The 15,413-nt window shown below is 40.5% G+C and overlaps 1 protein-coding gene across 8 annotated transcripts in view; it reads right to left on the bottom strand.

The window, feature by feature from the left end:
* TNIK (TRAF2 and NCK interacting kinase) overlaps positions 1-15,413 on the bottom strand; it is a 377,677-nt gene that overhangs the window by 33,795 nt on the left and 328,469 nt on the right. For 6 of the 8 annotated variants that reach the window (XM_032341356.1, XM_032341372.1, XM_032341359.1 and 3 more), the window contains 4 exons: positions 11,126-11,289; positions 8,995-9,092; positions 8,112-8,135; positions 2,282-2,466 (listed from right to left, as the gene is read on the bottom strand). In XM_032341356.1, the coding sequence (XP_032197247.1) occupies positions 2,282-2,466; positions 8,112-8,135; positions 8,995-9,092; positions 11,126-11,289 (471 nt within the window). The remainder of the gene's footprint in view (positions 1-2,281; positions 2,467-8,111; positions 8,136-8,994; positions 9,093-11,125; positions 11,290-15,413) is intronic. The other 2 variants (XM_032341365.1, XM_032341374.1) reach the window with 1 other exon arrangement.

Raw genomic sequence — 15,413 nt, 5'->3', positions numbered from 1 at the left:
GGTTTCACTAGACCACCCCCTCCCTACCCCTAGGCGCCCAACATTCCTACCAAAGTCAACCTTCTGTGCCTTTACTTCAATTTCCCCTTTCCTGAGATTCTAATATTGTCCCACATTCCCTCTATCTTGATGACGGTTATTTGTGAACATGTCTTTCTTCTGGATTGTGCCATAAACTCTAGGAAGCCAGGACTTGCAATTTAATTTCAGTGCAATTAAATATAAATCAAAGTCACTGAAGACCAACTCTATGCCAGATATCCTGCAAGGTGTTAAGAGTAGAGAGAGAGGAGTGCGACACAGTTTTCCCCCTTGGGGATCTCAGATCCCGACAGGGAGACGACCTACAATAAACACCCTGATTTGAGCACTACGTGAAACTGTAGGAGGACACTCAAGATCCAGGGCCCACACAGCAGAAGGTACAGGCTCTCTCTGTGCAGCCTGGGCTGTAAGCAGGTGATTTCCAAAGGGGCAGCAGAGTGCCAGAGAGCAGAGGGGAAGTGCAGCATGGCCTGTCCCAACCAATTTTGGACAGGTGAGTACTTCTTTAGTGTGGGAAGAAATGGATGTGCCCTTAGCCAGAGCAAGATCAACACAAGCAACAGCCTTGCAAAATATGACTGGGCTTCAAAACCAAATGTGATTGAACATCTCTCCCAAGGAAGTTTTGGTCATTCTTCCAAATATTTATATTAGTTTGAAGTTTCTGCATATAATCTTGTTTCTCTTTAACTAGGATATACACTTACAAGGCAGAATGCATGTGTGTGCCCTTGCTGATTGTCTCAAAGCCCTCAGTCTGGTGTAGAACACAGAGTGGAAGTTTTATCAATATTTAAAGTCATAATCCAGCCCTCACCCTAGTACTTGTAGGCTCAGGGCTTAAATGGAATTCAAAACATCTGTTAGAAAAATTAACCACTGCTGAGTCAAGATAAAAACTGAAAGGACCAGCATATTTTGCAGAAATGTTTTGGATTAGTGATTTTGCCTCTAGAACAATTTTATTTGCCGTTAAAAAAGCAATGAAATGCAATTTGTTTCAAATGTCATATTTTAACGTATTTATGGTTGTCAATAACTGCGTAATCAACAGCAGAACAACAAGTATAAATTTTCAGCTATGATCATTGGATTCGCTTCTCAGAATTGCTTGTACGTAATGACTGTTAATCAATGGATGACATTCCCTGCAGACAGGCCAGCCCTCTCCCTCCGGTCTCTGCTGGACAGGACAGTAATCTGTGACCCGAAATGGCATCTTCTCTATAGGGAGTCAGTGTAGTGTGATGACTTTGGCTCAGTAGCAGAGCCAAAGAAATGGAAGTGAGTGAAGAGCAAATTGGAACCATCCGTGTCATACTCTGTCAAATTTATACCAAACCAGAGCAACAGCACCTTGTGTTTGTTTGGGGGAGGGAGTGAGAAATGCATGTGAGTGTGACTGTCTGAATCTGTTTGTTTAAACTAGAGAAGCAACAGGGCAGAGGAATTCTCTCAGAGGACCCTGTCCAATGAAGAGAAGAAAAAAGAAATATTGAGACTAAACAAAGGAAAGAAAAGAAGTAAAGGCTATAGCATAACATAAGTGAATAATAAGGGGAATGTAGGTAGGCATAAATTCAGGTATGAATAGGCAAACAAAGACTGCAAAGGAAAGGACAGAATGTGGCAGGGGGTCGTGTGGAAAAGTAACAGTCCATAGATAAAAGGATCACATTAGAGAGACAATGAAGAAGAAAATGATAACAGGGATATATTTAAGTCAGACCTTCAGAAGGTTCTCTGCAGGATGATTGGATTCTGGAACCTTTCGCTGGGACGCTAACCGCTGCTCTCCCGCGCATTCTTCCCTTGGTGGTGGGGGCGGGGAGGCAGGGAGGGGAGGATGAAATATGTCTCCTGTCGTTAAATTTAACTCCTAAGTGTCATTGCCCATAATCCCACTCTTGCAGTTCTACGGGGACAGGGACGTGCCAACAGTCTGGCTGTCAATATCATTTTCCCAGGAGATGACAAGAACCACGGGAGAGTCACCAAAGGGAGAGTCAATCCCGCAAGAGTAGTTGGATAAAGCACAGGCAGGAGCTCTGATGTGTATTCCAAGGGACGGTGTCTGTGGAGAGAGGTAACTGTAGGGTTATGCTCTAATAAAAACTCAAGTCCGTTGATCCTGCCAGAGACCCATAAATGATCTTCCATTTAATTCCTATTTCCTGTCCTCTCCGTTTGCAGACCTCACCCGCCCCGACAGACATGTAAAAAGCAGCTCTCTTACATGAGTCTGGGTATGTCACTGACAGCCACTGTCCCGTCATGGGTCTCGCTCTCTCCATCTTCCTCCTCTTCATCGCTACTTTCCGACTCCTCACTGGAGGAGGAGTAATCAGTCACCTTCTTCAGTGGGCGGTTTGTTTCTTCGATCCGAAGTTCTCGTAATTCTTTGGCTAATGCCGTCAGATCCTACAAAAGAGAAGTTCGTTTGGCACGTATGAATTGTAGAGACGACCAAAGTCACATCTCTCAGCAACGCAGGGCTCCAGCTTAAGCAACAAGAAAAGAAAGCTCTAGATAGAACTGTTACAAACATAGTGGCTGCATGGAGCGAAGAAAACGATGTTTGTAGCGCAGAGAAACTAGAAAAAAAAGATGAAGTAAATTTAGACTTTGTTCAAAACCAATGGCTAGACTGAGACGGTTCAGTTCTGAATATACATGCATATATATGTGTATGTGCGCTCTGTGTGGACACATATATACAAACGTTGGGTTCTCGTTTTATTTTGTGAAGGTGACATAGGTCACCCTCAGAGTGAAGGGGAAAACACATGGACTGAGCAACTGTTCCCCGGGATTTTGGGACTCCTGCCCAAGCCACGGTCATGGCCTTTCCCCTCTTTGATTGCTACTGTACCAAAATCTAGCATCAGTCACAGAAAAGAGCAATTCCCACAGTTCCAGCTATCACAATGGTTCACTTGATGTGTCATCATTCCCTGGGGAGCAGAGGCACCACATCAAATAATGGCCCGCCCCAAAGCCCCGTGCTGCTGAAATTTATAGCCCCAGAGCTGAGTTAATCAAGAGGAACAACAACGGAACAAAAAAAAAAAAAAAAAAAAAGGAATTATTGAATTCTCTTCCAGAACGACAGGTGTTTCATTTTCTTTTGTTTAAAATCAGTCACCTGGCAGAAACCCTCATGAGGAATACTGAAATGAATGTGCAAACACCAAAAGGGAAGGGACCATTTTTCAGGTTTCCATGAGTATGATGCGGTCTTCAGCCTTATGGATGTGATGGTGTGGTATCTAATCACGAGACACATTGCAGGCAGTGGGGCTGGATCTCTGACTACCTTCGACTTCACATGCTTTCAGGGCAATGCAGAGGGGAGCACTGCAGAAGCGTAGCCGCTCTAATTTGCACGGGTTACACTGCCCATGGCGTGTGGCATGCAAATGAGGAAAAAGCAATTGGACATCGGTCTTACCATTTCTCCCTATATTAGTGACCCATGTGGGAATCAGAGCATTCAGTGAGAGACAGGGCATTAGGGAGAAAGAAACTCATTGAAAGATACTAAATCCTACAGTTTTCTTATGACCATATTCTCTCTTTATTTCCATTCAGAAATGTATTTGTTTGTCCAATTCCCCTGAGGTCAGGTTAGAGCGATATAGGTGATCTAAATGGCATCTCCTAAACTAGCCTAATAGGTTAGAAGAAACACCGTGAGGAATGTGTATAGCTAAATTATAAAATGAAATTTTGTTCCGGGGGAGATCACAGATCATCACGTTTCTTTATCATCATCCCCTCTGTGTCAGGCATTGCTATTTTGGTTAAGACTAGGAGAGGAAATGGTTCGGGTGTTTCATTTGGTCTAGAAATTTAGGAAGTTCAAGGTGGTAAAGGAAGGAGTCATTTCTTCCAATTTCATAATAAAATCAAAGGAAAGCAATCATGGCTTTTAAATTTGTTCTGAAGGGACTTGAAGCACTGGAAAAGGGAAGATTTTGAAAATTCAAATTGTGTGTTTTCCACCCAAAGATGCTTGCTGGGTTTTTTACACACATGCACACATGTATGGCCTCAATCTCAGTGGATATATGTACCCCATCTGTGAAAATGAAAATAGAATTGTATTAAAAAGACTCAAAGGTGTTAAATATAATGTATACCGCTAAAGAGGAAAATTACCACATAGATAGAATTTTATGCAAATATATTTCTTGTTTCTTTATCAATGGGCCAAAATAGGAAGAGGCAATATTCAGATTTTGACTTTATATTCCGTATTTCCTCTGGATATTGCCAATGTTTATCTTTATCAAATTGAGAAGACAGTGAAGGGTATGCAATACTTGAACACAGGGGGAAATACACTTTTGATATTTGTTAATGCTATAAATAGAAAAAGATATTATAATCATCCAAACCAGCAAAATAGTAACAGATAAATTTATTTTGTGTCTTGTCTTCTGTATTTTAGGAGCATTGTCAGTCTCACCAAAGAATGTAAGGCATTTAAAATGTTACTTATCATTATAAAATGCATTTATTATAATTTAAAGAGAGAATATGGTTTAAGATAATTTATTTCTAATGTTAATATTCTGAGTAAAATATAATAATATTAGCTATGATTTATTTATATTTATGATACATTTTCCCTGTGGGTTCATTTTCCTCATCTCTGACATTTCAAAACAAGGCAAAGGAGATTTGAAAAAAGTCAAAACTCTTTAGCAATATGAAGCCAGTTCAAAGCCCACTGATTTCAAGAAACTCTCATTTGTGAAAATGACCTGATTTTTTTCTAACACTGTATATAAGAAAAGTTTAAAGTTCTGATTTGTTTTATAATTTTGCTTAAAATTAGAATATTTGGGGGGGTTCTACATTATTAAAGAGCTATCTTTCTTGAAACACTGAAAGTAATTGCAAATTCCTCTTAAGTTTACTTGGTAACAGCTTAGACGGTGAGACATATTTGAGACTCCCAAGGTAACAATAATGAGTAACTCAAAGGTAATATCCCAGTCAAAGAAAATTAATCTCCCATTGCCAATGGTCTACACGCTTAGCTGTGGTTTTGTTCCTTATCCATCCTCTCTGGAAGAATTTATAATAGAAAAGTTATAGAATATAGACACGATCTAAAACTGACACCACTGGGTTCAGATCCATTTTCATACATTTTAGTTTCTGACAATACCAATTTTCTCCATATAATGAGTTTTCGTGGTAATTTATTGCTTGGCTGTCTCAAGCCTCGAGCTAAAAAGTATTAAAAAAAAAAGAAAAAGAAGTGCTATTTAGCATGAAAATATTTGAGAAATGTATAGTATAACTAAAAAAGAAATACAGCAAAATGATGTTTTGTTTTTTTTTTTTTAACTATGGAGTAAACAAATATGAAGATAAGAGGCTCTTAGCCTGAGGCTTCTTTGCTAAAACACTTCTTAGAATTAATTTGATTCGTTTTCATTAAAAAACCTCTTATTTAATCTGACAAGTATGCATACTTGACCTAAAAAGGTGCTCTTTTAGGTCTCTTTTTAGAAACAATGTAGTTTATTTAGATTTTAGTTCAATATTTTGAGCTATTAAAATAAAAGTTAAAAATCTTTAAGCTGGTCTTTATGTACGAAAATAATTTATTTCCCTTTTAGGAAATCTTAAGAAATGACCTTGGGAAAGTTACTTGACTTCAGTATCCTCATCTATGAAAAAAAGGGTTTAGACCACTAGCTATTATTCAAATTCTCTCCAATCTGTGGGTGTGCTCTGGAATTTTCCAGATTCTTACGTAGTAACAAAAAAATAGTGCTAAAGCCAGTGTTCGCTTTTGTATTTCATCTTCATGTCATATGTTTAATCGTGCTAAAGTAAAAAGGATATTTATTTTCAACGATTATGTTAATCACAGACTATATTGCACAATCTTATAGTCCATTACAAAGGAGTGCCAAACTAATGGACAACCCTCAGATGGATGTTCATGAAAAATCAAACGATTAGATTAACAATAGCAAGCAACACTTTTTTCAGAGTTTTGAGGCTTTTCGTTTCAATTCGGGGTTATCTAAATGGCCAATCAGTCACTGTAGAAGGAAGTGATATCAAAACCTATGAATGAAGATGGGAGAGAGGTTTATTGCAAGATTTCTCAACTGTGGCACTAATGGCATTTGGGGCCAGATCACGCTCTATGATGGGTTGCTCTCCTGTACATGGGAGGACGTTTGGCAGCCCCTCTCTGCTCTACCCACAAGACACCACTGGCACTGCCTCCCCCTCTCCAAGTTGTGACAACCGAAACTGTCCCCAGACTTTGCCAAATATCTTATTAGGGGGGATGGGGAGAGGCGGGAAAAGGAGAAGAGGAATCATCCCTGGTCAAGAACAGGTAGAACAAAGTAATACTGTATATTTTGTGGTTTAGATCAGTGACATTCAAGGGTAGATAGGATTATCAGAATTACCTGTAGGGCTTTTTCCAACCACACATGGTTCCAGAGATTTCCGTGCATAGCTTACATCCCCTCAATTACTTATACTTCCGTTAGCCCCTGTGGTCTCTGTCCAGTGTATGAGAGTAAAACCAACGAAATAAAGCCATTTTTAAAAGCCTAAAATATCCTGGGTTTACCAGATGAAATCCATTTCCCCATGGCAGTCACCTTCAAGCTAATTTCTGTGCATATGAGATTCCCCTAGAGTTATACACACACACAACCATTGTCCTAGCAGCCATGGCATCAGAATATCATTCTCTTTCTTCAACAATTTGGGAGAAAATTGATACAAGTTGTGACAGTTGTGTTCTTCTGACTATTTTATGAGGGGAAGGGCCAGGCTGTGTCAGAGAACAATGAACATTCCCTTTCTATAAATGCTGTCTACACACCACCAATATGGAGAGTCTCATTCTTTTTTAAGAGCAGCAATCCTGAGAAATAACGTTCTAAATCACTCTGAATTTAGTTAAAGTGTCCTAATTTGAAAAAGTGAGGCTCTTTGATAAAGATCAGGTGCATAGAAAACTGTTACTTTCACCTGCCAAAATGGCTCCATGTCTCCAGCCCAAACGAGGATGACCTCTTGGCTTTACACTTCATAGAATGCTCTCACACACGTGACCATGAATGATCCTAATGAAGCTTGTGATTGAGGCAAAGTGGGTGTCTTTCTTCCCATTGTATACAGGAAGAAACTGGCCCAGAGAGATTCTATGAGACTGGTTCTGGCCAGTTACTTCTTGGGGGAAGGGCTAGAATTTGAATTTGTTGACTCTAAAGCCAGTGCTTTTTCCATATCATTTCACAAAAATGGTGCTCAGCAGAGTACAGCTATAAAGCCATAACAGTAGTCTTCAGATTCCATGCAGTCAGGACTCTTGGCAAGGCCTGTCTCTTAAAAACAGCATCAATAACTTTGCTGTGTTCATGCAGGTCTGACAAACAGCAGAAAGGCAGTCATCCTTCTAAGCAAGCTACCTAAGATTGACAAAGCCATATATTTTTCTAATGGAAAAATGTCTCCACAGATAAGGAAATAAAGTCACTTAACTCGCCAGGATTCATTAACTAAAGTTGATGTTGCTGCCGATGCTGTAGTTAATGTCCCACAAAACGAATCTAACAATACCCAGTAACTCCTTGTTCACAAATCACACACTATAAATTCAGAGTGCTTTAGCATGATGTCTCTCTTCTTTGTTAGTCAAACCATCAATCCCTCCCCCCGCCCCCGGCCCTGCACAGCTGGGGTGTACAGGTAAAGGGCTAGGCTTTGCTACTGGAAGATACTGGGATAAAAAACTATGAATAACACAGCGCTAATGCTTATCTTTAGCCAGACTGGAACACTGGAAAAGAGACATTCTGCCTTAGTAGGAAGGTCCCTAGAAATTCCCACAAGTGTCTGAGGGCCTTGGGCTGGCTGCGGTTGAAGGGGCTTGGCTTCCAGCAGACCACACTCCAGAGGACCGAATTTTAAATCTCTGACCCATTCAGGCCACCTCTCTGAATGTCAACATCAGGAAATCAGCTTAATATTTACATCTTGTGACAGCATGACCAAGAAAAGGTAATACTAACCTCATCTATTGCTTTCTTATAGCTCTGAGAGAGGAGGAACCCAATCCAGAAGAATCCACAGGTGAAGGAAAAGCCAGAAGAAAGGCAGCAGGTTAGACACACAACAGGAATTGTTAGTACACAACCACTAAATGCCAAAGAGCAGAGAGAACCTCAACTCTGAAGGGGGAAAATCCCCTTTGGGATTATTCTCGCTCTGCCCCCGAACTTTAATATGTGCAAACCAGAGTAAACCAAAAAGTCCTCATATTTATTTCATGGAAAAGGTTCTCTGAAATTTTAAAGAAAGTAAGTGGATAGTCACTCCTCCCAAATTAATTTCCAACTTTCCCAAATGTCAGCCTTTACGCTCTTATTTCTTTTGCCAAAGCTATTTGGGGTCTGTCATGTCTCAGTGAGGAAGATAGATTTCGAGTTGTCAGGCCCCTTGACAAACCATGCTTATCACATTTGGATCCAGAAAAATACAGTCCTGAAGGCATGAAGAACAGCAAAAATTGCATTAATTCATATAGAAAATAATGTAGGGAGAGGGTGGAGCAGACAACAGAAAGCCACAGAACGTGCCCACATCTCCGTAACTGCAGCTCCACATTTTTTTGTCAAAGCTGCTGAGTAGAAATTATGTAATGATAGGAGTTATTTCTCCCCCTTTTTTATTCTCTAAAGTAGCATTAACGATCAGCAAAATGCCTAAAGGCAGATAAGCAATCCAAAATCTCTTCAGTTCTTTCCTGATCAGGTATGACTTCCTTCTGGATGCTTCTAGCATCCACGCTTCTTCTTAATCTCAGTGAAGTTTTGTTTCATAGTCATGAGTGTATCCCCAACCACTTGATCCCACAGCTTCCCTGGCAACTTAAGAGAGTTCAAAAGCACTCACAGCTGGTCGACTAGGTCGGGTAATGTCTCTGGATTCTTCTGGCTTCACCTTGGAAGGCTCATGGGGGAGCACAGGAGATCCTTCCGACTTACTGTTGGCTAGACAGAAAAACAGAGGCCAAGAAAATTAATGGCTATCACAAAGTGTTGACTCCAATCCCACATTCTGTGGTGAGTCACCCTTCAGGATTACTTAGGGGATACGTCATTCACTTAGGCAAATCCTCAGACACATCTGTGAAAACTGTTCATGTTCAGGCAAAAAGCATTCAGGCTTGTGACCTGGAAGTCACTCTTAATCATAAGGAAAATCAGCAAGCACCACTGCCACGATCATTTACTGAGAACTAAATGTGCGTCACACTCAATGCTAAATGCCTTCTACGTCAACTGTCTCATAGGATTCTTGCTCCCACCCAACATGTGGCACTCTTTTCCCATTTTACAGTTCAATAGACTTTGAGAAATGGCATAGTAGCCTAAGGTCCTGCAGAAATTATAGGCAGAGCTGGGATTCTGTCTGGTGTGTCCAAGTCCTAGTCTCAGTTATTACACTAAACCAAGCTTCTGTGTTAATATTCTATGCTAAATTTCTTCTTTTACCACTTACCCATTAGAATAGGTCATTTTGATGGCACAGAAACGTATTAGATTTGATGGAATGGTTTTTAAATGGGAGGCAGGAGTTGTCTGGGTCCTTTAAGGAAGAAAGAATGAGGTGGGGATAGGAAGGAGAGTGTTGGTGACCAAGGGAAGAGCCCCAGGACAGAAGTACAGAGCAAGCGGGGTGGGGGGGGGCTCCCCAAGCTCCAGAGTGAAGAGCATCTCTCCGATTATTTATAGGTAGAGAAAATCTATCTGGTATAGGGCAGATTCTTTTGTTGTAAGGTCCTTCCTAGGCAGAAACACTCCAGGGAGACAACAGTGTTCTTAACCCCGAGAACCTAGAGGCCAAAGGAAAGATAAGAATTAAACCCAAACCAGATAGGAGAATTAAAATGATACCTATAACTTCAGTTTTCTTTAGTTTGCTGTAAGGATATTGAGTGGCTTATGAACAGAAAAAAGATAAGCCAATGGCAGTTTTCTAAACTAAGCAAATTTATATTTGGATGAAAGCAACAAAAGTGCACATGACTAGGGGCTGGGCCAATGACGTGTGAAGAACACATAGAGGAGCAGCCGAACTCCAGTCCAGAGACAAGAGTATCGCATGCCAGGTTTCAACCTTTTCAAAATGGACAGTGATTTTACTTATTTAAAGCCTTAAAAAGATACTAGGTAACCAACTCTGGTTGTGCCCAACGAAGAGGCTAAGAAAAAAATAAAGGACTGGTGGTTTTTCTCAGGCAGAGTAATTTGTTAATATTTGTCAGATTGCACTTAAGAAAGTTCTCGTCTTTGTTGCGTAGAAGCAAAATTATCTTCTGAAGGAGGTTGTTCAGAAGAGTCAATTTTTCAGCAAGAAACAATGTGTTGTCATGTGTAATTAGCTGGCCATTCTGCTGTTTTCCACAAGCTTCTTCATTAATGAGAACTGCATAGTGATGAAAGACTTGAATAAATGGTCGGAGAGGCTCATTTTTTATTCCTCTTGAGTAGGAATAACCTGAAGAGTCAAATATACTTTTTAAGTCAACGGGTTTACTTCTTCTCTAAAGTGCATATGTATTCTATGTTAGTCTTTACAGAATTTCACTTTGAGAGATCCCTAGTATTATGAACTATATTCAGAATACCAAAGAGGGATGAGTGGCGTAATGGGAAAAGAGGATACTTGGAGGTACATGAAACTGGAAACAGGCAACAAATGGAAATGGTAATCCAGGTGACTCATAAGTGATGACCTTTTCAAATAAGACCAATAATCTATGATCTTCCCGGAAAACAACATCACCTGCAATGAGAAAAGATTTAGTCCAAACTCTGATGTCACACATGGGACTGGGGATGGTGGTTCTCTCATCTAAGGAGACCGAGGCTAAGGGCAGTTAGAGGACTCTGTAGCATCGCACAGTGGTGGCCACGCCAGGAGCGGGAGGGCACAGAAGTCTGGAAGTGAGCTGAGTCCGTGCCCATCACTCTCTGCCCGAGGCAGCGCTGTCAGGGAAAGGCAGGGGAAATCCGCTTACCTCGAACTCTGGTCCGTTCACTGGATCCCGCTTGCGATCCAGGCTGCGAGCCTCCTTGGGAGCTAGGCTGGGAGCTAGGGGTGCTGGAGCTGGAGGAACTGCCACTGCTGGTCCTCTGCAAGGGGCTCTCCAAGACGGGCTCAGTTCTGCGGAGGTCAGGGTTGCTGTACGGAAGGCAGAGCACCATGACTACACCTTCCAGACCTCGCCATTCCTAGACACAAGCACAGTCCAGCCCCACCCCGGGTACAGAGGAGCAGCCAGAGCCCTTGTGTCACCCTGCACGGAAAGGGTCACTGGGAATGACAGTCATGTCGTTCTCTGTGGAGCTCCCAGCCTGATACTGCTGATGAGATGAACTCCTGACCCAGCTCCTGGGTCATCACACTAAAGTATTAGCTTTGAAATGGTGCTCTTCAAAGGAGGCTTTCTTTTAAACCCTTATTCCCCTGTTCATTGTAAAAACAAAACAAAACAAAACAACCAAACCTTGAAAAATAATAGAAGATTTTAAAAAGGCGGGGGCGGGGAGAAAGCAACATATGCGATCTCTGACCCAAGAGAAATCCAGCTATATTTTACTATTTGGTGTAGTATCTTCTAGACTTTTTCCTCTTGTATATATGAAAGCATGCTATGCGTTCAGTTTTGCAGCCTGCTTTTTCCCCTTAGCATTGCATTGGGAGCAGCTCCTTAGGCTTGCAAAAACAATAATGGCTGCTTAACAGTCAGTACATGGATGAATTAGTTGAACCGTTCCTCTACAGCTGTATATTAAGGTACTGCCAGTACATTGGCCTGACACATGACACTGAAATGAGTATCTCTCCAGGCACACAAATACCCATCCCAACCTCCTTTCCGGACCTGGAATTCTTGGGTGGAAAGACATGAACTGGGATGTGTGTGTTGCATATGTTTGTATGTGAGCATGTAATGGTTTCACCAGTTTTTGCTGAAGTGTAGGGAATAATCCATCTTACTGAATTGTTAACCACACTTTATTATGAGCAGTTCGCTAATTTGTTTTTTTAAAAAAAAGTATCTTGTTTTAATGTTGTTTTTAAACATTACTTTTCAAAGAAGACATCTAATGGCCAACAGACACATGAAAAAGAACTCAACATCACTCAGCATCAGGGAAATACAAATCAAACCCACAGTGAGATACCACTTCACCCGTCAGAATGGCTAAAATTAACAAGTCAGGAAACTACAGATGTTGGCGATGATACAGAGAAAGGGCAACCTTCCAATACTGTTGGTGGGAATGCAAGCTATTTTCCACTTTGGAAAACAGTATGGAGGTTCCTCCAAAAGTTGAAAATAGAGCTACCCTATGACCCAGGAATTGCACTACTGGGTATTTACCCTAAAGATACAAATGTAGTGATCTGAAGGGGCATGTGCACCCAAATGTTTATAGCAGCCATGTCCACAATAGCCAAACTATGGAAAGAACCTAGATGCTCATCAACAGACGAATTGATAAAGAAGATGTGGTGTATGTATATATTCAATGGAATACTATGCAGCCATCAAAAGAAAATGAAATCTTGCCATTTGCAATGACATGGATGGAACTAGAGAGTATTATGCTGAGCGAAATAAGTCAATCAGAGAAAAACAATTATCACATGACCTCTCTGATATGAGGAATTTGAGAGGCAGGGCAGGGGGTTGTGGGGGGTAGGGAAGGAAAAAATGAAACAAGATGGAACTGGGGAGGGAGATAAACCATAAAAGGCTCTTAATTTCATGAACCAAACCAAGGGTCGGTGTGGGGGGGGGTAGGGGTAGGGTGGCTGGGTGATGGACATTGGGGAGGGTATGTGCTATGGTGAGTGCTGTGAAATGTGTAAGCCTGATGATTCACAGACCTGTACCCCTGGGGCAAATAATACATTATGTGTTAATTTAAAAAAATAAACTAAAACAAGAAAAAAAAATAAAACATTACTTTTGAGGGAGAATAATTTTATTCACATTTATTTACCATCTATAATTCTTCATCTGTCAATTGCTTAATCAAGTTCTTTGCTTATGTGGTCAGTGGTACATTCGTATTTTTAAATTTCTTTCAAGAAGTCTTTATGTACTTTGACTCTTATCAAAGGGAGGTGTGTTTTAAAGAATTATTACTAAGCGCTAATTCAAGAACAATACTAGTAGTCCCTACTTGTGATGAGCCCTTACTATATTATTCACTTTCATAGCTTAACTGCCCAAATGGTAGTTATTTATTTGCTCATTCAGTTGGTCATACCCAGCACTGGGTCAGGCATCTGAGAGATGATGATGAATAAGATACAGCCCTTGTCCTCCGCCAGTGTGGCGGTCACGCCCAGCCAATTTCATCCCTGCTCTACCTGCTGGGAGCCCGGGGCAGTGAGCAAGGGCCACCAGGGCCACTCTTGGTGGTCATGGAAGCTGTACTGGGACAGTGGTGGGGAACAACTGCTCAGGTTTTTATGATTTTGTTATAAAAATTAGCAGTCTCCTCACTCAAAGTTTCCAGAAAGGTCTTTTTAATTTATAACTCCTAGGCCTTTTCATTTTTCCTTTAGATTTTCACAATGCTGGGCCTAAACGGTCATTTAGTGAGACCTGAAACCAAGAGCTCAAATCTGCTGCCAGCCACCTGTCCCATGGATCCCTCCGTGTTTCCAGTGCCTTCTGTTCTCCAAATAGAACTGCACATCTTTGCTAACAGTCACCACAGTGAAAATGGACACATGATTTTTAATGCAGGAAGTCCTGTTAAGATGTAATTTTACACTTTCATTTTGCTCCGCTCATTTCGACAATGTCAAGTGCACTCTGAACTGTGCTGGGTCTCCCACATTTCATGTATAAAAATGAAAATAATATGGTCTCTTCCCTTGAGACATTTGCATTTTAGTGTGCCAAAAATCTGGCCACAGAACAGCACCATTATAGTAGCAACTAGACCAAATAATTTTTTTTGAAAACACAAGATCCTTGCTTTTTGCTGAGGTATCTGCCAAAAACATTTGGTCGAGTTACAAACATTTTTTTAAAAAAAGATTTTATTTTTTTATTTGACAGAGAAAGAGAGAGAGCAAGTACAAAGAGGCGGAGCTGGAGAGAGAGAGAAAGAAGTAGACTCTCTGCTGAGCAGGGAGCCTGATGTGGGGCCCAATCCTGGGACCCTGGGATCAGATCCTGAGCTGAAGGCAGACATTTAACTGACTGAGCCACCCAGGTGCCCTAAGTTATGAACATTTTTAAATATTGGGTTATTGGAAGACATGGCTGGTGGCCCTGAAAAACACATGTAAAAACAAAGATATTCCCATAACTTTTTAATTTTGATTGTGTAAATGTAAACTTTATGGCAACATTTATCTTTTAAGTTCTTATGGTGAAGGAGTTGCTAAGTCAACCCAGCAATATCACCAATTGCAGCAGAAGTAATTATCAAGTTTAAGGAAAATGTTTTAAATTCTCAATATTGTTATAGAACTCCTCTTCACAGTAATTATTTTTGTGAAAACTGCTATCATTTAATTGGCTTAAATAGATTTGGTTCCAAACTAGAAATAGCTCTGATTTGGAGAACACCTAAAATGATAAATGTATAACATTTGCACAATATCCTACCTTTTGAATTCTCCTTAAATAAATAGTCTTATTGGGGCACCTGGGTGGCTCAGTGGGTTAAGCCTCTCCCTTCGGCTCAGGTCATGATCTCACGGTCCTGGGATCGAGACCCGCATCAGGCTCTCTGCTCAGCAGGGAGCCTGCTTCCCCCTCTCTCTGTGCCTGGCTCTCTGCTCACTTGTGATCTCTCTCTCTCTCTATCAAATAAATAAATAAAATCTTAAAAAAAAAAAAAGAAAGAATCTTATCTTCTTTCATTCCCCAATAATAAATTCTTTCCCATGTTCTTCTTATTAAACAGTGGTAGTTTAATTAATTATTTAATTAACTATATTATTTGATCAATTCTTTATTATTTAATTATATAGAAATAAATTTTATTAATTTAATTTAATTAATTATGTAGGAATTAAATTAATAAAGTCCCCAAATACTTTTTTCTGAAAATTCTATTGCTAATCAACTGTATAGCAGATTGAGTGTGAGGGGCACGCTAAGGCTTTTTGGTAGTTGCTTCCATTTTATAGGATGGTAATGTAGTGTTCCTTGAATAAAAAAAACAAAACCAAAAACAAAAAACCACACAAAAAATCCAGCTATGAGGAGAGGGTAACTGTGAGCTCTGAGATTTTTTCCAGCTGTTTGTGTGAACACAGCACTCGTT

The sequence above is a fragment of the Mustela erminea genome, chromosome 1, assembly GCF_009829155.1.
Source record: "Mustela erminea isolate mMusErm1 chromosome 1, mMusErm1.Pri, whole genome shotgun sequence".
NCBI lineage: Eukaryota > Metazoa > Chordata > Mammalia > Carnivora > Mustelidae > Mustela > Mustela erminea.
This window is presented reverse-complemented; position numbering and strand designations above follow the sequence as displayed.